Raw genomic sequence first — 21,059 nt, 5'->3', positions numbered from 1 at the left:
TATAGCCAGACACCATCACAGTAACTAATGACTACTACAGCTTCTATAGCCAGACACCATCACAGTAACTAATGACTACTACAGCTTCTATAGCCAGACACCATCACAGTAACTAATGACTACTACAGCTTCTATAGCCAGACACCATCACAGTAACTAATGACTACTACAGCTTCTATAGCCAGACACCATCACAGTAACTATAGTACCAACCAAACACAGATGTAATGTATATCTAACAACCGCCACAGGACTCACATACTTTATTATCTTAATCATGGTTCCATATGAGATCATAGTCCTATACTGTAACTGCACATATGGCTTGTTAAGATGTAGTGGTGGTAACCTACCTTAGTTCTGGCCAACACGTTGGACTTGAACTTCTCTGTGAGGACCTCCACCACGTTGGTGTGGCCACGCTCTGCAGCGATGTGCAGAGGTGACCTGTCCATCTGGAGGTTAGAGGTCAGATAATGTGGTAAGGGGCACATGGCAAAAAACTATTGAAACTCACTGGTGGACTACAATACAATACATAATTGGGCCAGTTTCCCAGACACAGTTGAACCCTGGTCTTGGATTAAGAGGCACTTTCAATGGAAAATCTCCATTGAGCATGCTTTTGATTAGGACTAGGCCTAAACATTGTCCTGAAAAAACTTGGCCTAAAACATGGCTGAAACAATGGGATTTAGAAGATAGGTTTTTTTTGTATAATACAGTTGGGCTTCCGTCCTTCCAACCCACCTTGTCAGTGACATTAGGGTTGGCCTTGCTCTGGTAGAACAGTTTCAGCAGCAGCACATCTCCCTCCCAGGCAGCTATGTGGAGAGGAGTCTGTCCTTCCTCCTGTCAGACAGGAAACAACATATGTACAACTCTACAATAACCACACCCAAAAGCTGTGCTAGATGTTTTTACTGTCTCCATAACAATGTCTTGTCTACGAAGGTTTACCAGAACAGAATGCAGTGCAGAGAACAGTATATTAAGTTTGATTACTCATGCCTGTGACAGTCTTGTCTCCCTGTTTGCAAGGAGAAACTAATACTCTGCCTACTCACATTTTGGATGTCTACATTGGCCCCGTTCTCAATGAGGACTTTGGCCATCTCCAGGTCCGTCTTTCGGCAGCAGACATGGAGAGCTGCATCTCCACTAACCTGAAGTACAGTATCAAACACATCATGTTGCACAGACTCACTTTGTTGCTATGTTTCTACACAGTAGCCTGGTCCCAGATTTCTTTGTGCTGTATTGCCAACTCCTACAGTTGTTGTCATGGCAAAGAATATAGGAGTTGGCAATACAGCACAAAGAGTTCTGGGACCAGGCTACCTATCGATGTGGACACAATGGCCACTATATCCTCAGTTTCGAAGAGAAATGGTCAGCCAGATATACTCTTTCACAATGTTCCCTCTCTCCCAGGCCATCAGGTTGCTGCCATATGTAACGTGTAAAAAAAAAAAATCGATTTTAATAGTGAACATAATTACATTACAATCATTGTGAGTTGTGTCATAAACACCACATGTAAATAGAAAGGCCAGACCAAGCCTGTAAACCTCTGGAGGTGGAGCCCAGAACACAATCCTCAGAAGACACACAGGTCAGTAAATCAACCAAACAAGAAATGATAAAAAAATGAAAAACACTAAAAACATATTAAACACCCTGATAAAGTGGTTTGGGAGATTTGCACAGATTTTCCTTTAAAACTGGGCTCTTTTTCTGTAAGTGCTCGGTTAACCTATTATCCCATTTTCACCATGACTTACAGGGCTAGCCACAATTGGAAACATGTTTCTACTTTGGGCTGTATTACTAAGTCATGGTTTAATATGTCACAGAGAGTACTTTAATAGTGCCATTAGAGCATGAAGGGAGGGAGGGAATCAAAAGACTGGTGTCATTTGACATAATGTTATACATAGTAGACTGGTGTTATGTGACATAGTGTTATACATACTAGACTGGTGTAATGTGACATAATGTTTTACATGCTAGACTGGTGTTATGTGACATAGTGTTATACATACTAGACTGGTGTCATTTGACATAATGTTATACATACTAGACTGGTGTTATGTGACATAATGTTATACATACTAGACTGGTGTTATGTGACATAGTGTTATACATGCTAGACTGGTGTTATGTGACATAGTGTTATACATACTAGACTGGTGTTATGTGACATAGTGGTATACATGCTAGACTGGTGTTATGTGACATAGTGTTGTACATGCTAGACTGGTGTTACATTATGTGACATAATGTTATACATACTAGACTGGTGTTATGTGACATAATGTTATACATGCTAGACTGGTGTTATGTGACATAATGTTATACATGCTAGACTGGTGTTATGTGACATAATGTTATACATACTAGACTGGTGTTATGTGACATAGTGTTGTACATGCTAGACTGGTGTTACATTATGTGACATAATGTTATACATACTAGACTGGTGTTATGTGACATAGTGTTGTACATGCTAGACTGGTGTTACATTATGTGACATAATGTTATACATACTAGACTGGTGTTATGTGACATAATGTTATACATGCTAGACTGGTGTTATGTGACATAATGTTATACATGCTAGACTGGTGTTATGTGACATAATGTTATACATACTAGACTGGTGTTATGTGACATAGTGTTAGTGTTATACATGCTAGACTGGTGTTATGTGACATAATGTTATACATACTAGACTGGTGTTATGTGACATAATGTTATACATACTAGACTGGTGTTACAGTATGTGACATAATGTTATACATACTAGACTGGTGTTACAGTATGTGACATAATGTTATACATACTAGACTGGTGTTATGTGATATAATGTTATACATACTAGACTGGTGTTATGTGACATAGTGTTATGCATGCTAGACTGGTGTTATGTGACATAATGTTATACATACTAGACTGGTGTTATGTGACATAATGTTATACATACTAGACTGGTGTTATGTGACATAATGTTATACATACTAGACTGGTGTTATGTGACATAGTGTTATACATGCTAGACTGGTGTTATGTGACATAATGCTATACATGCTAGACTGGTGTTATGTGACATAATGTTATACATGCTAGACTGGTGTTATGTGACATAGTGTTGTACATGCTAGACTGGTGTTACATTATGTGACAATGTTATACATACTAGACTGGTGTTATGTGACATAGTGTTGTACATGCTAGACTGGTGTTACATTATTTGACATAATGTTATACATACTAGACTGGTGTTATGTGACATAATGTTATACATGCTAGACTGGTGTTATGTGACATAATGTTATACATGCTAGACTGGTGTTATGTGACATAATGTTATACATACTAGACTGGTGTTATGTGACATAGTGTTATACATGCTAGACTGGTGTTATGTGACAATGTTATACATGCTAGACTGGTGTTATGTGACATAATGTTATACATACTAGACTGGTGTTATGTGACATAGTGTTATACATGCTAGACTGGTGTTATGTGACATAATGTTATACATGCTAGACTGGTGTTATGTGACATAATGTTATACATGCTAGACTGGTGTTATGTGACATAATGTTATACATACTAGACTGGTGTTATGTGACATAGTGTTATACATGCTAGACTGGTGTTATGTGACAATGTTATACATGCTAGACTGGTGTTATGTGACAAAGTTATACATGCTAGACTGGTGTTATGTGACAATGTTATACATGCTAGACTGGTGTTACATTATGTGACAATGTTATACATACTAGACTGGTGTTATGTGACATAATGTTATACATGCTAGACTGGTGTTATGTGACATAATGTTATACATGCTAGACTGGTGTTATGTGACATAGTGTTATACATGCTAGACTGGTGTTATGTGACATAGTGTTGTACATGCTAGACTGGTGTTACATTATGTGACAATGTTATACATACTAGACTGGTGTTATGTGACATAATGTTATACATGCTAGACTGGTGTTACAGTATGTGACATAATGTTATACATGCTAGACTGGTGTTATGTGACATAATGTTATACATACTAGACTGGTGTTATGTGACAAAGTGGACTTATACATGCTAGACTGGTGTTATGTGACATAATGTTTACATGCTAGACTGGTGTTACAGTATGTGACATAATGTTATACATGCTAGACTGGTGTTATGTGACATAATGTTATACATACTAGACTGGTGTTATGTGACATAGTGTTATACATGCTAGACTGGTGTTATGTGACATAGTGTTATACATGCTAGACTGGTGTTATGTGACATAATGTTTTACATGCTAGACTGGTGTTATGTGACATAATGTTATACATGCTAGACTGGTGTTATGTGACATAGTGTTATACATGCTAGACTGGTGTTATGTGACATAGTGTTATACATGCTAGACTGGTGTTATGTGACATAGTGTTATACATGCTAGACTGGTGTTATGTGACATAATGTTATACATACTAGACTGGTGTTATGTGACATAATGTTATACATGCTAGACTGGTGTTATGTGACATAGTGTTATACATGCTAGACTGGTGTTATGTGACATAGTGTTATACATGCTAGACTGGTGTTATGTGACATAATGTTATACATGCTAGACTGGTGTTATGTGACATAGTGTTGTACATACTAGACTGGTGTTATGTGACATAGTGTTATACATACTAGACTGGTGTTATGTGACATAGTGTTATACATACTAGACTGGTGTTATGTGACATAGTGTTATACATGCTAGACTGGTGTTATGTGACATAGTGTTATACATGCTAGACTGGTGTTATGTGACATAGTGTTATACATGCTAGACTGGTGTTATGTGACATAGTGTTATACATGCTAGACTGGTGTTATGTGACATAGGGCTATAGTTGCTTGGGTGTACCCAACGCACTTCTGTACTTTGATTGGTTGTAAATTACACGATAAGTTGTACATTTTGGGCCAATGCTTATATTGGGCCACTGCTTAACCTAATATCAAATTAATTTTGATTATGTAACTGTCCATTCATTTTACCTACACAGATATCCTTATCCATGTTAAAACCTTACCCTTTAATGTAATGTGTCAATAAACATGTGTCAATAATGTGTCAATAAACATTAGGTAGCTATTATTATGAATGCTATATATACAGTATAGTTCTTATTCCTAAATGAAACCATGTAACCCCAGACACCTTAGTTGGCTCTTACTGTTTTCTGAGCCCTAAGCTGAGGCTCAGATAGAGTTCCAAGGAGCTCCCTAACGATTCCAACATTCCCGGCTTCGACGGCTAAGAGCAGTGGAATGCAGCCATCCTGGACACAGACACAAAGAGATGGAAACAATGACTGTCTGTGAGCTGCAACCCAGCGCAGTCAAGAGCCAGAAAATCTCCTCAGGGTAAAGATAATATACTGTGAAAGTTAGTGGGTGCATCTGAAATGGCACCCTATTCCCTATATAGCACACTGCTTTTGACCATGGTCCATAGGCAGGGCCCATAGGGCTCTGGTCAAAAGTAGTGCCCTATATAGGGAATAGAGTGCCACTTGGGACACACAGCCTGTGCTTAGCTTATATATACAGCACAGTCGGTTATTCCAGTCATTCGAGACCACACAGTAATACATTTGATTGGCGGATGAGGTGAGAAGTGATGGATGAGAGGGAGAAGAAGAGTGCGTCCCGCTGCGGTATCATGTGGCAGATACCCTACCTTGTCTGGTACGAGCCGGGCCTCTTTGCTGGAGAATTTGAGCAGTGTCTGGATGGTACCGAGGGATGGGGTGGCTCGGGAGGCAGCAAAGTGGAGTGGCAGCTGGTCCTTGGGCTGGTATAATGAAGAAAAGAGGACAGAATGAGGGATATGGTTGCAGGTTAGCGTTTTTTTGTCAAGGATCTTGTTCTGGAGGGAGCACTACAGAGTGGTCACTAGATGGCACAGCCACAAAGTCATAAAATCAGATTTTAAACCTAACCCTAACCTTAACCACACTGCTAACCATAATGCTTAACCCTAACCTTAAATTAAGACAAAAAAGCCCATTGTTGTTTTCATGACTTTTTACAATATAGCCAAGTTTGACTTTGCAGCTACCCCATCTAGTGGAATTTGCTCAGGTCTGCCTCCAAGGCAAGACGCATGACAATAAACGTCAACCTGCGATATGGTTAGGAATATGTTTTGGTGATGTAGCCAAAATCCATGTCAAAGATACGTCTGAGTCCAACACATTTTGTCCACTTGATTAATTATTTATCTAAACATCATCATCTTGGCATTATTTTTGATCACACTGGGGGATCATTCAGTTTGGTTCACAGTTTCTGTATTCTTGTCTGTATGGGAAACAGCTGATTATTTTGACGGCACTTTTCCCGCCACTAGTTTCCTTAGAGAGTCCAGGATTGTCAGCACCCTTGGGAACATGGGTCTGCACTATGAGCCAATAACAACCATGGCTATTTTCTTCCTCTGGAGATTAACACAAGCACATTTCTCTCTTTCTTTCTTTTTCTCTCTCTCCCTCACTTTCTCCCACTCTCTCTCTCTCTCTCTCTCCCTCTCCCTCTCACTCTCTCACACTCACTTTCTCTCTCCCTCTCTGTCTCTCTTACTCTCTCTTAGCCAAATAATTCACAAGTAGATCACTTTATGTAAAATCATATTTTCATGCTCTATAGTGTTGGCTGACCTGGGCCTCTGCTTAACAGAAAATATGAATGCCTGCAGATGTTTGCATGGGCAGACATTGCTATAAGAAACCACCTGATAGATTAGTCATCAAAACCCCACTAGACAGTTTGATCCTATTGAAGGTACCAGGCTGTCATTTGTGTCCTCTAAGCCCATAGTGGTTCCTGTCCGTCACACAGACTCTGGATGTCATAACAGGTCAGCTCGGCCAAAACTCACACAAATAATAGCAGTTTTCAGTTACCACTGAGGAGAGAAAAGGGCCAAATAAGCCAAACCACAGGCCTGTTTAGGAATGCTATCCTCCCTGGGCTGTCCTCAGCACAACGTCTGGGGAATAGGTTTGGAGGTAAAGGTAGAAGGGTGAGATGGAGAAAGGAATAGAATAGAATAAAATAAAATATATTCAATATAGAATATAGAATAAAGAATACAAAGAGGCTTACACTGGGGCTAGAGACAACCTACCCCTCCTAGTGAGTCAGGATCTGCCTTTCTGGCCAGGAGCTTCACAATGTCTTCCTTGGAGTGTGCTGCAGCTACATGCAATGCAGTCCTTCCATCCTATAGGACACAAACAGAGAGACTACATAGTCAATTCTGGCCGAACATAATATCATTATTGCAGATTGATGATTAGCTCAGACTGTGCACACACACACACCACCCTAATTTACAAATTGCACTGCATTTAAGATCCTGCCAGGTCTCAGTAAATATTATCCTTCCATTGTGCAGTCTGACTTTATGTATGATTGAAGTATGATGATCAGTCTATAATGTGATTCAGAGTTGCTCAAACGAGTGCAGATGTGGTTGCAGCCACCAATCCATCAGTCTGGGATTACAGTTTTTCTACGAGGGAAGCATTTTTTACCCATGCTGCTTTGTGGAGTAATGTATAACGTCTGTAACCTCACATTGAGGCACACCACAGAGAAAATCCTTAGGACAGTCTGCAACCCGGCCATGAGATATTTCACAAGCCACCCATCATTTTTTTTTCTTATCACATTTTTTACTTCTGTCCAAATCTGAAATGGAAGTGCTCTGTTGGGGTGCAACAATTACAGAGTTGGACAGGACTCCAATGAGGCAATGCCAACAAAAATAATGAGAGGAGAAGCAGTGTGAAAGCTAGCTATGTGTACACTCTTACAAAAAAAGGTTCCAAAAGGGTCCTGCAGCTGTCCCCATAGGATAACCCTTTTTGGTTCCAGGTAGAACCCTTTTTAGTTCCAGGTAGAACCCTTTTTGGTTCCAGGTAGAACTCTTTTTGGTTCCATGTAAACCCTCTGTGCAAAGGGTTCTACATGGAACCCAAAAGGGTTTTACCCGGAACCAAAAGGGGTTCTTCAAAGGGTTCTCCAATGGGGACAACCAAAGAACCCTTTTTGGTTCTAGATGGCCCCTTTTCTTCTAAGAGTGTATGTATGATGATCTACAAAATACATCCTCTCTCTAACTGAAGAGACCCAGTAAAAATACTGCTTGGCTCCACATAAAAAAAATACATATTGTAGCAAGCTTAGTAAAGTATTAAAGTATGTTTGGAAACACACAACTTGTCAAACAGTGTGGAGTAAATGGACAGCATGACTGATTTTCTACCAGTGCCATAATTCATATAGAGTCAATTCTTTGTTACACACCAGTGCAACGGTGAGAAGCTAAATGTTCTTTATAAAGGACAGAAAGACTCAATAATTAATAAGAACTATCTTTGAACTGACAAAAATAATGGCCAGAAAATGACAGGATAAAAATTAAGATTTTAGGAAGTGACACAGAGACTGTAAAAAGTGAACTGTGGGACAGCCCTTCTCTCATTAAAGAGTCTGTAACCTCACATTCCTGCTCTCCAGAGTCTACGTATTCTGACTGACACAAGTAGTCCGTCTCTCTCTCTCTCTCTCTCTGCTAATAACCGCTCTGGCTTCCTCCTCATCCATTGGCTACACAGTATTCCAGAAGCACCGCAGCGCGGGAACACGCTGGCATGTTCAGACACACACACACACACACACACACACACACACACACACACACACACACACACACACACATGTTGGCATGGTCAGACGTTACATTCTGCCACCCCAACGGGATGAGACTGCCAAACCCAGAGAGAAACCCTCTCAGATCAGACGTTCTCAGCTCTGGCTCTCTGGCTCTCTGGCTCTTTGGCTCTCTGGCTCTCTGGCCTCAGACAAACGGCTCTAAATCGTTCCAGACAGGGCTGTGGGCTGTGCACATCTGCACACACTACTGCAAGGGACAAGGGATTAATGTCTCAGCACACACAGTGTTTACTGGACCGACTAGGACAAACCATTTATTAAGTCTCTGCTTACAGATGTACTATCTTAATTTGATCACTCTGTTGTCACAGAGAGCAGCAGGTAATGCAAATTGTAGTGTATTCAAGGATTAAAAAATGTTTCTCAAGTTTGTAATTTCCAGTTTAAAAAGTCAGAATTGATTTATCATATCTAAAAATGTATCAACCCCTACAAAAATGTCAATTAATTATAATGAATAATTCACATTTCCTGTTGCTGCAGGATTATTTTCCTGCTGTGTGAAACTGTTCAAATTAAAATAGCATGGTGCTCTGGTCAAGATGTCAAGATGGGTAAATGATAGTAATGTATTGCATTCCAATTGCAGAATATGTCTACCAATATGTCTACCAATATATCTACCAATATATCTATCACTATATCTACCAATATGTCTACCAATATATCTATCACTATATCTACCAATATATCTACCAATATGTCTACCAATATATCTACCAATATGTCTACCAATATATCTACCAATATATCTACCAATGATAAATGTTTTAAGTGGCTTCACTAGATACAATGAAAATAAATTGCTACAGGCTTAAATCCAGACTTCTGGGGGTTTTGTGCATGGAGTGGAGAGATTGCATTTGCACATCATTAAATTCTCCCATAAGTCATAAGTCAGTAAGGGTTTCCATAGATTGTAGGTTTGAGCTGAAGTGGAAACATTAGGGCAGAACAGCAACAATAGACTACAATCATAAACTATAACACATCAAATGAAAATATGAAATGAACTGAACTAAACCCGGGAGCAAATTTATCGGAAAATACAACACTTGAGCTCATACTAAATAGAAACATGCCCGGGATTTTACAATGGAGACTATGATGCATACAGTAAACCTTTATAATGATTCATAATTTCCGATTTTTCCCTATGGTAAGCTACAGCTAATTATTTCTTGCTCGGTCAGCCATCTGGGCAGCAAAGGACTATAAAAGAGCCTTTGATTATCTCTTATGGCTGGTTAAAGTCATGGCTACTGCCACTGGCAGCCTGGCATAGCAAATGAGTAACCCTGAAGTCTGCAATCAGGCTAAACACAATGAATGGCCAACAATGAAACACTTGCAGATCCTGATTGACTAAGTTTATTGAGGGGTGAATTTGTTAGACCTCGTCAGTCTTAGCCTGATCCCAGATCTGTCTGTGCTATTTACCACAGGAGTCGGCAAGAGGATAAACAAAATGCTCTTTAAAAAATAACTAATAACCTAATAAAAGCATCATGTTTGTTTACTTTTTCCCACAAGAAAGAATGTGTTTTTATGCTGATTACTCAGCCTGATCCCAAATCTGTCTATGTTGTTTACCATAGGAGTGGACAAGACAGTAGACAAATCTGTAATCAGGCTAAGTAATCAGCAGAAAAACCAATTCTATCTATGGGATAAAGTCAACAGGATGCTTAAAATAAAAGCTTTAGATAAACAACAAAAGTGTGTAGCCCACATCATCCCAATTCCAAAGAGTTAATATTGCCATATAAAGCAGTATTGTATGTGGACGCTGTGGGAAGGGCAGTCTACTTTCCTAAACAAGCTTTAAAATGTTTCACTCAATAAAGGAACAATTCCCACTGTCAGTAGGCCTACAGTATTTTTAGATATTCAACTGCTTTTGTGCTCAATCTGCTTCAATGCTCAAGATTTCATAGATTTTTACTGCCTATCACAGCTGCTGTACACATGTGACATCATTTATTTTATAGTGAACATGGGGAGAAAAACACCTACTGAAATGATTAGTCTGTCTAGTTATGTCACCACTTTATGGCAGTGTGCGTTATCCATTTAATAAGGGAGGCTTCAGATATTATATCACACATTCTGGAGGTTCCTACTATCCCTGTTCCACCACGAAAATAAAATGTGTGAAAAAATGTAATTTTCCAAAAGTTTGGCTATTCATGAGGAGATACAGCACACCGAATGACTGTTTTGTCATTCTCATCATTGTGTTGTTTTGATTGTGACTCGCTGTGCCCAGCTGGGTCATAAACGCAATAGAATAGGACCCAGAAGAGATGCCTAGTGAGTGTCTCTACTGTAAAGGTCAGTGCCGCCAGTACGCCCACTCCTCTGCCAACAACCTTTACCTCAGAAGCAACCCTGATCGACCCCACAGATAGAGTTCTAATAGCAATACCACCAATTCTATTCCTATGATCTACCCCTATTACCCACAAGTCCTCTGCACTACTCTCGTGTCCAGTTAGAATGAGAATAGTGGTGCATACTTACATAGCTGTTTCTTAATATGTAGCCTGAAAATAGACTTTGTAGTCATCCTGCAATTTACAATGAGTTTATCAAGGTGTTACGGTATATGCGTACAGCAGTCGGATTGCTGCCCTTGGATCAGTGCATCATCGTCGGAAACATTCCGACTGCTGCTCTTGGATCAGTCCATCATCATCATCATCCTCATCCTCATTAACACTTTCCAGTTTGAGTCATTTCTTACCTTTGTCCTTTCACTAGGGCTGCCTCCTAACTCCAGTAGTCTGTCTACTGCAGACAGGCGGTTCTCCCTCACTGCAATCATCAGGAGACTCAAGCCAGACTCCTGGAAGAGAGAAGAATCAACCATATCTATCTTATTAGCTGACTCAATAGTATCAAATAGCTATCCACCAACATTTCATAATTGTAATAAATTATTTATTATTTATTATTTATAAATGTTGCATATATTCTTTCCCCCAAAACATTATGTTGCCAAATTATGCTGGTTTTAAGATATGAATAATCATATCTTTCTTTATAGCCCACAAATATGTGTAGGCTATAAATGTATATATTAATAGCCCAAATATATTTGATTAATATTAAGCTAATTTGATGTATTCATTGACTTCTGAAGTCCCACCCTGCATTACATATCATACTAATGCACATCATGATAATAAACCGGTAAAAAAAAACAGTTTAGATTAAAAAACAACCACAACCATTTTACCTCATCGATCACGGTTAGTTCTGGGTCTCCCTTGTCCAACCCTTTGATTGTCTGCTCGAGCGCAATCCATTCACCCTTCAGAGACAGCTGCAAGAGTCGCTGGCTGGACCCAGAGTTGACTGAAGATGTCTCAGACATATTTTACATAGGCTACCATTCGTTTTTAAAATGCACAATTTATACTTGTACATCTAATGAGAATATAGTTGTTTCTTATTGCGCGTGGCTAAAAGCTATGTCCTCGTGGCAGGTGTAATTCGAAAGTAGCATTCTGATTGTAGAATTGGTGCTTCAAGTTTCCCCGTCTTTGTATGAGGTAGAATAACCAGCATTCCGTTAACTCCAACATGGGAAAATCCACCGCCCCTATCCACCACTAGTTAAACTTTTATAACTCCGCCTTTGTGCTCTTGTTACCTTGGATTCGTCTGTAGACTAGCCAAGACCCCACTTTTCCCTCTATTTTGTAGGCTAAACATGATGATAATGACCATAGAGCTCTGATAGGCCTACGCGCTTTAGTAAACTCATTTAGGTAGTTTACTGTTCCTCCTCCATCTCATCATCCTGTGTCTGTCTGTGTGTGTTTGTGTTTGTAGAACACATACTGAGCCTTCATCTGTGATTAGAAGAATACATCATTTGTTTTATTTCATGGCTAATAAAAAATACAATAAGCATTGTTTATTCAGAGGTTAGCAAGATTTTTTTTTTGGGGGGGTGACACAGTTTTACAATGTTGCAATAATCTTTGTAGAAATTGGCATGATGTTACTTACAGTCATTGAGCTATATTATAATGTTACAATGTTGCAGATTATCATCAGCTATCTACGCCAAAGCTTTGTGTTACCATGGTAACTGATATGCGTCAACAATTAAGTCCTACGTGAAACGCGTTGCGTTTCATAGCAACTCAAAAATAGCAGAAGGGGAGACAGCGATCAAGGGCATTGTTCATATTGCTGGAGATAGACAGTGGGGCTGGACGGCATACTTTATTACCAGTAACATTTAGGGGGTTCTGACGTTTCTTTTCATATAAGACGCTTTCTTTTTTGTCGTTTGGCTAGGAGGAACTAATGACCATTATTTTGTGCCACACGGAACTTGAAGTTGAGACAAAAGATCAATCAAGTAAACTAAAGTAACGTTACAAGTAACAACAGATGTGGATGAGACGGTGTTATAAACGCGCAAATGTTTAAAAACACCTTTCAAAGTGGATTCCTATCTATCTTGTATAGCATTGGGAGCAAACCTCTTCAGATATGGGATAAAAAGGTAAGCAGCGACTTACACAAGCCTACGCATAAATTAGCTTGCTAACTAGCAAGTTTGACATCGGCTTGCTAGCTAGGTAGCTAAAGAGCAGGGCTTGGTATGGTGTTAAGCTCCAGGGAGCAAGCAACTAACGTTAGCCATCTAACTAACCAGCTTACTCATGACAATGGCAATAGAAACCTAGAAGCTAGTTTGCTAACGTTAGCTGGTTTTGTGTTCCTCAAACTGCCCTGTGTTTAGCTAGCACTAGGGCATATTGTGTTAGCTCAAATTTGACAGCGATGTTACAGTATTGTCTGTCATTGTACTGTCTTAATCAAGGCTTAGCTAGCAAGCTAACTAACGTTTGTTTATTAGCTTGGTTAGATATCCATTAGTTCTCCAGCTTCCCTTATCTTCCTGGGTTCACATTTAATACTCACACGCATATCTTAAAAGTAGTAACATTAGCTAGTACAAACTAGCTAACCCATTACAAACGGTTGCTTGTGCTGTTACAGGTCAGGAACGGCCACATAAAGCGGATTACAGACAACGACATTCAGTCGCTGGTGCTTGAAGTGGAGGGAACAAATGTCAGGTAAGCTTGTTCCATCTTCATAGCCCGTTTTGGCAGGTCTGCTGTTTGTGCATCTCTTCTTCAGTCAACTACATCCAACCATGTGTCCTTAAATTCAACAGCACCACCTACATCACTTGTCCGGCAGACCCAAAGAAGACACTTGGCATCAAACTCCCATTCTTAGTTATGATCATTAAGAATTTGAAGAAGTATTTCACCTTTGAAGTCCAGGTAGGTTATCATCCAAGTCAACAATCAGAGCCATTGCATCTGTACAATCATGAAAGCTGTGCTTTACTGTATTATAATTATTTTAATCAAGTCCTCGTAAGTTTCCGTTAGCCGGTAATAGACTGCTTTTGTCCGATGCTATTTTTTGTTGAAAAACGATAAATAAAATTTGCTGCTGGTCAATTGTCCAGGAGAATAAGAAAAAATCCCATTGCAAAATAATCCTTTTTTTTAGCTTATTCATTGATGTAAATACCAGTCGATATAAATACATTTGACTGGTCGTGTTCATCAGTCTATAGATTCATTTGCATAATTTTGTGGAATTAAATTGGCCGGTGTGTACAGTATATTTGTATGTATCTTATTTATCACATGCTTACAGCATACAGGTATATAGCACCTTTGAGTGAAAAATATGTCAGAAATTGCAAGAGCTACTGCTGAAGCATCTTGTGGTGCTTTCAAGACAACTGGGAACTCTGGAAAATACGAGTTCAAATAATGATGTCAGTGATCTTCAGGTCGGAAAGTCGGTGCTCTAGGCCCAAGTTCCTGAGTTGTAATTCCGAGTTAGATGACTGTTTAAAACTATTTTTCCCATTCTGAGCTCCCAGTTGTTTTGAATGCAGCATCAAACGGCAATGGAAGACAGGCTTCATCAGTGCGTCACACACCACTTTGCAAGGAGCTGGAGGCAGTATGCATTTTGAAAACATATACTTAATTGTTTGAAACCTGAAAGTTTTAATACAATCCCAGGTGCTGGATGACAAGAATGTGAGGCGGCGATTCCGGGCCAGTAACTACCAGAGCACCACTCGGGTGAAGCCCTTCATCTGTACCATGCCTATGAGGCTGGACGACGGCTGGAACCAGATCCAGTTTAACCTGTCTGACTTCACACGGCGGGCCTACGGCACCAACTACATTGAGACACTCCGCGTACAGGTCAGTCAGAAAGGCTCATGGACCAGGGTAGGGTCATGGTCCAAGATGCAATATACGGATCTTTTACCTAGTCTGGTCCCAGATCTTTGTGCTGCCTTGCCGACTCTTACGGTCATTGCCATGGCAAGTTTGGTGATCATAGGAGTTGGCGAGACAGCACACACAGATCTGGGACCAGGCTAGCTCTTACATCAAATGTGTGTGGAGGAATAATAAGATACTGAACTCATTGTTACTGTAATACACCCTTTAAAAATGGGGTGTCAAACAGATTTTGGTGATTGTTAATGAGCTTGATAGTCAAATGGTAGAAATGTAGGTCTATTATCATTTCTACAATGTTTCTATTTGGTGTTAGTCATTTTAATGTATTTTGAGTTCTCTTCCCCCATGCTTTAAAATATTAGTAAGGGTATGTTCTGGACAAGATTAGATATTGCAATACCTTGCCTGTGTTTTTGTTCCAGATCCATGCAAACTGCCGCATACGGAGAGTGTACTTCTCTGACAGACTGTACTCGGAAGATGAGCTCCCTGCAGAGTTCAAACTTTATCTACCCGTACAGAACAAAGCAAAGGTGAGTACAAATAATGTCCATGCCAGTTGTCATGTAGGACTACAGCTCAGACTGGGTTTCTCCCTAATGGCACCCTATTCCTTTTATAGTGCACTATTTTTGACCAAGGCCCATAGAGCAAAAGTAGTGCACTTATATAGGGTGCCAGTTGGAATGTAAACACTGTCTCGTATGCATCTCAAAGAATGAGCAAGATCAGTCAAAGTACAATATCTGTTGCAGTTCTTGTAGCTAATCAACATGTTTCTTTGCAGCAGTAAGGCAGCTGAATCGATTCTCCTCCCCCATTCCAGATGTGAATTTTATTTGCAGATAGTCTACATTTGTTTTAATGTTTTTGCTTTGAAGTATTTTGGAACCATGTGATTGTTTTCTCTGCACAATAAACATTTTGTAATTCTGAGTAAACCCTCAATGATTGTGCAACAAATGTATCATTAACAAGCACTGGTCAGTGTAAGCTCATGGTTATTACATACAAGACAACAGCCAGGTTCCAGTTCCACAGGCAGGATTTTATTCAACTTGTGCAGTGACAGTTGTACTGTATCTAATGTTACAAAACTCTTAGCAGAGAACATGAGAAACATAACAAAACACATGCCATGTTTTGGAACAGTCTCCCAAGTGATAGGAGCCGCATGGAAAGCAACCTGCCCTCACCTACTTAGCCAATCTGTCACGCTAGATGGGACTTAATAGATTACAGATCTGAAGTTGAATTACAATATTTAGCAAAATGTCATTTTGTTGAGGGGAGGCTTTAAAAATACATATTACCTGCCCATCAAACACACTTGGGTTGAAATTGTCAATTAAAGTCATGCCAAGTTAAAACGGAATGTGAGGATAGAAGCATTATTTCTTACAACTGTCCTGAATGAAAATAACATGTACAAAAACAAACAAGTCACGCAATATTTATTTCCTACAACACATAATAGAAGCTGGAATAAAAATACTAAGCACTTTGGAGTAAGTAAAACAAGTGAAATACAGGCTCGATTTGGTTTGTGGCTCATGTAGAGATGTCGGGCACGATTAGGATATTTGCTGAAGAAAAGCATGTCATTGAAACCATGAAGGGTTGAGTGGGCTAAACTAGATGACGGTTTAAGTATGAGTGACAAAGGTTCATTGAAGTGCAAATATAAATGCATACTGTTTACTGTTTGGATCACCATTTATTTTTAATGGGATGTCAATTTTGGCAAATAAAACACCCAACTTGAGGACCATGTTTCTTTGACAGATACATTCAAAGAGCACTAATTTCTTGGAAAAACCCATGCATTTTTGTGCAAACAGATTAAAAAAGGTATAATTCACCCAAACACTTGACTGGTTATTACTGCAGCCACATGAAATACACAACTTAATACTCAAAGGCATGACAAACAGCATATCGATAGGTGTACAGTACCAGTCAAAAGTTTGGACATTTGGACATCATTTCAGGGTTTTTATTTATACATGGTTGAATAATGGTGAAGACATCAAAACTATGGAATAACGTAGTAACCCGAAAAGTGTTACTATATTTGAATTATGTTATGAGATTCTTCAAAGTGCCTTGACAGCTTTGCACACTTGGCATTCTCTCAACCAGCTTCATGAGGTAGTCACCTGGAATGCATTTCAATTAACAAGTGTGCATGATTAAAAGTTGAAGAAATTATGCAAAGAAACCACACCAATAAGAAGAGGCTTGCTTGGGCCAAGAAACACAAGCAACGGACATTAGACCGGTGGAAATCTCAAATTTGGACTTTAGTTCCATCCGCTGTGTCTTTGTGAGAAGCAGAGTGGGTGAACGGATGGTCTCCACCGTGAAGCATGGAGGTGATGGTGCTTTGCTGGTGACACAGTCTGATTTATTTAGAATTCAAGGCACACTTAACCAGCATTGCTACCACAGCATTCTGCAGAGATCTACCATCCCATCTGATTTGCGCTTAGTGGGACTATCATTTGTTTTTCAACAAGACAATGACCTAACACACCTCCAGGCTGTGTAAGGGCTATTTGAACAAGGAGAATGGAGTGCTTCATCAGATGACCTGGCCTCCACAATCACCCGACCTCAACCCAATTGAGAGTTTGGGATGAGTTGGACCGGAGAGAAGAAAAAGCAGCCAACAAGTGCTCAGCATATGTGGGAGCTCCTTCAAGACTGTTGGAAAAGCATTCCAGGTGAAGCTGGTTGAAAGAATGCCAAGAGTGTGCAAAGCTGTCAAAGGCAAAAAGTGGCTACTTTGAAGAATCTCAAATATTTTGATTTGTTTAACACTTTTCTGGTTACTCCATGATTCTATGTGTTATTAGTTTTGATGTCTTCACTAATATTCTACAATGTAGAAAATAGTAAAAATAAAGGAAAAACCCTTGAATGAGTAGGTGTGTCCAAACTTTTGACAGGTACTGTAAGAGTTTTTTGCATTGATCTTCATAGTTGTAGACTATTAAAGTAAGAAACAGAGAAAAGGCATTCAAATGTTCTCTAGCTTTGGCAGGGTAGTGTTTCACAACAATTGCACATGACTGGACTAGAGCCAAGCGTCTCTGTAGTGTATCAGTGCATTCGAGAAACTGAAGGCCAAAAACTTTCTGTAGTACATTCTTACTAATCAGTTGAGCTTCATATAAAACATTTCCCTTTATTTAGTAGAATATATTGCTCCTCTGCTTGCGGCCAACTGCTCATGATTGTGACACGTAATGTAATACGTAGAAGTCGTGGACGTACATCAGTACGGCGATGGGCTGGCCAATGATGAGCGAGATCCAGACTGCCGCATTACCATAGTTACCTCTCAGGAAGCGGCCGACGAACCAGGCGAGTGGAATCTGAAAGAAAAGTTGAGGCAATCATTGAAAAATCTAAAACCACTTACTTTAAAATGTGCGTATAACCATTAACAGAGGACCATATTGTCAAACCCACTGTTTGATTATAAAAATACATTTTGTTTTTAGAAGAAATGGGTTTCTGACCTGAGACATCATGCCCATGAATGCCCACAGTCGGAACATTTTCAGAGGAACGCTCACCAAGTACTGAAATGAGAGAAGAAGATTATCAAATCGATGCAGCCTTTAAAACACTGACATGTACACCATCAGATTAAGTCAAGTGTGAAACTTGCCATGTTGGAGAGGATCAAAACCATAATGGGTCAATTGTGACTGACTGATCTAAAAATAATATTAACTAGGTAAGTCAGTTAAAAAGAACAAATTCTTATTTACAATGACAGTCTACCCCGGCCAAATCCGGACGACACTGGACCAATTGTGCGCCGCCCTATGGGACTCCCAATCATGGCCGGATGTGATACAGCCTGGATTTGAACCAGGGACTATAGTCCCTGGTTCTTGCACTGAGATGTAGTGCCTTAGACCACTGCACCACTTGGGAGCCCAAGTGGCTCTAAGTAGTTATTTATGTAGATCAGTCAGTCGGCTGCAATGTCGAACACGCCCAGAGTGTTAGATGGCAACACAAATCTCAGCCACCCACACAAACCTCGTGAAAGAAGGCGGAGACCAGGAAGATGGCTGTCTGAGCGACCCACTTATTCACACCTCTCCCCATGAGAGGCTTGTAAAAGTGGCTGTGGAGTACAAGAGAAGAAAATTAATTATTTATTAGTTGGGAACTGTAGACAATAACCAAGAGCGTTGTTTATAGCCATCTTAAAAACAACTGCTATAATGTCACAGAACTTACTGTAGACAACTCACAACACATGCTCACAACACACAAAGTCAGTGCTGTAGGAGGTGGTATTGTTCCAATCACAATGTTTATTTCTTAAACTCCTACTCACCGGAGGCACCACTTGTGCACAGGAATGTTCCAGTTAGACCAGAAATAAGTGACCGTCTCAGAGTTCCTGCAAAACAACAAGTGACTCGGTCAGAAACAAAGTTGCAGTTCATTATCTAGTCACTACTGTACGTGACATGGAGGGAAAGGAGGCGCAGGGCAGCCTCATTCTTGAAGTAAAAAAATCCTTTATTTAGAAGACTTTGACTAAGCTACTTTACCATTACATCTAGCACTACATGTAATCCAAACAGATGGCACATTTCACATGGTATCACTGCACAAATAACACAAGGCTAACAGAATTGTCATCCACTTACCACCAGTCCTGGTAAAACTCCCTGTCGCCAAACCGCATCAGCTCAGCTACGAAGTTCATGGAAGAGTGGAAAAACCAATAGAAAAAGATGAGCCAGATTAAATGATTGGGAACCTGTTGGGGTAGAGGGGAGAGGGAAAGCCTTGTGCCATTAGACAGTCTGGACATCGGAAAAGTATTCAGACCTTCACTTTTTCACAATACAGCCTTATTCTAAAATGGATTAAACGTTATTTTATCCACAATCTATACACAATACCCCATAATGACAAAGCTAAAACAGGTTTATACATTAGCAAATTTATTACAAATAAAAAAAACTGAAATACCTTATTTACATAAGTAGTTAGACCCTTTCCTAGGAGACTCGAAATTGAGCTCAGGTGCATTCTGTTTCCACTGATCATCCTTGAGATGTTTCTACAAGCTGATTGGAATCCACCGGTGGTAAATTCAATTGATTGGGCATGATTTGGAAGGACACGCACGCCTGTCTATATAAAAAGGTCCCACAGCTGACAGCGCATGTCAGATCAAAAACCAAGCCATGAAGTCGAAGGAATTGTCCGTAGAGCTCCGAGACAGGATTGTGTCAAGGCACAGATCTGGGGAAGGGTACCAAAATATTTCTGCAGCATTGAAGGTCCAAGAACACAGTGGCCTCAATCATTCTTAAATGGAAGAAGTTTGGAACCACCAAGACTCTTCCTAGAGCTGGCCACCCTGCCTAACTGAGCAATCGGGGGAGAATGCCAAGCGTTACATCTGGAGGAAACCTGGCACCATCCCATTGGTGTAAAATACTACTTAAGTAGTTTTGCGTATTTATATTTGACAACTTAATTCACTACATTCCAAAAGAAAATGTACTTTTTACTCTTACTTTTATTTTCCTTGACACCCAAAAGTACTCATTACATTTTGAATGCTTAGCAGGACAGGAAAATGTTTCAATTCACACACTTATCAAGAGAACATTCCTGCTCAGCTCTACTGCCTCTGATCTGGCAGACTCACTACACACAAATGCATTGTTTGTAAATGCCTGAGTGTTTAAATTTTTTTTTTTAATGGATAGCCAGGGTGATACCCTAGCTAGCCATAAAAAAAAAAGAAAATAAATGGTGCTGGCTGGTTTGCTTAATATAAGATATACTTTTACTTTTGATACTTAAGTATATTTAAAACCAAATACTTTTAGACTTTTACTTGAGTCATTTTCTATTAAGCCATCTTTACTTTTA

General features: G+C 39.7%; 3 protein-coding genes across 4 annotated transcripts in view; 1 reads left to right on the top strand and 2 right to left on the bottom strand.

The window, feature by feature from the left end:
• trpn1 (transient receptor potential cation channel, subfamily N, member 1) overlaps nucleotides 1-12,414 on the bottom strand; it is a 59,994-nt gene extending 47,580 nt beyond the window's left edge. The window contains exons 1-8 of the mRNA XM_029662974.2: nucleotides 12,062-12,414; nucleotides 11,567-11,668; nucleotides 7,208-7,303; nucleotides 5,759-5,872; nucleotides 5,253-5,357; nucleotides 1,068-1,166; nucleotides 751-852; nucleotides 354-455 (exon numbers count right to left, since the gene is read on the bottom strand). Coding sequence (XP_029518834.1) covers nucleotides 354-455; nucleotides 751-852; nucleotides 1,068-1,166; nucleotides 5,253-5,357; nucleotides 5,759-5,872; nucleotides 7,208-7,303; nucleotides 11,567-11,668; nucleotides 12,062-12,199 — 858 coding nt within the window. The 5' untranslated portion in view covers nucleotides 12,200-12,414. The remainder of the gene's footprint in view (nucleotides 1-353; nucleotides 456-750; nucleotides 853-1,067; nucleotides 1,167-5,252; nucleotides 5,358-5,758; nucleotides 5,873-7,207; nucleotides 7,304-11,566; nucleotides 11,669-12,061) is intronic.
• Nucleotides 12,415-13,001: 587 nt separating this feature from the next.
• Nucleotides 13,002-16,082, top strand: LOC115131338 (cilia- and flagella-associated protein 20). Of its 2 annotated transcripts, none has more exons than XM_029662973.2 (6): nucleotides 13,002-13,345; nucleotides 13,846-13,925; nucleotides 14,027-14,138; nucleotides 14,901-15,089; nucleotides 15,557-15,667; nucleotides 15,925-16,082. In XM_029662973.2, the coding sequence occupies exons 1-6, from the start codon at nucleotides 13,262-13,264 to the stop codon at nucleotides 15,925-15,927; spliced, it is 579 nt and encodes a 192-aa protein (XP_029518833.1). In that variant the 5' UTR covers nucleotides 13,002-13,261; the 3' UTR covers nucleotides 15,928-16,082. The 2 variants fall into 2 exon arrangements, with proteins under 2 accessions (XP_029518833.1, XP_029518832.1); XM_029662972.2 differs by having other exon boundaries at nucleotides 13,003-13,345; nucleotides 15,922-16,082.
• A 79-nt stretch (nucleotides 16,083-16,161) lies between these two features.
• The window catches only part of dgat1a (diacylglycerol O-acyltransferase 1a), a 28,734-nt gene continuing 23,836 nt past the window's right edge, over nucleotides 16,162-21,059 (bottom strand). The window contains 5 exon segments of the mRNA XM_029662971.2: nucleotides 16,162-18,514; nucleotides 18,662-18,724; nucleotides 19,194-19,281; nucleotides 19,498-19,563; nucleotides 19,817-19,929. Of these exon segments, the coding sequence (XP_029518831.2) occupies nucleotides 18,368-18,514; nucleotides 18,662-18,724; nucleotides 19,194-19,281; nucleotides 19,498-19,563; nucleotides 19,817-19,929 (477 nt within the window). The 3' untranslated portion in view covers nucleotides 16,162-18,367.

The sequence above is a fragment of the Oncorhynchus nerka genome, linkage group LG7 (genome assembly GCF_034236695.1).
Source record: "Oncorhynchus nerka isolate Pitt River linkage group LG7, Oner_Uvic_2.0, whole genome shotgun sequence".
NCBI classification, from domain to species: domain Eukaryota; kingdom Metazoa; phylum Chordata; class Actinopteri; order Salmoniformes; family Salmonidae; genus Oncorhynchus; species Oncorhynchus nerka.
The sequence above is the reverse complement of the archived record's forward strand: the minus strand, read 5'-3'. Positions and strand labels throughout refer to the sequence as shown.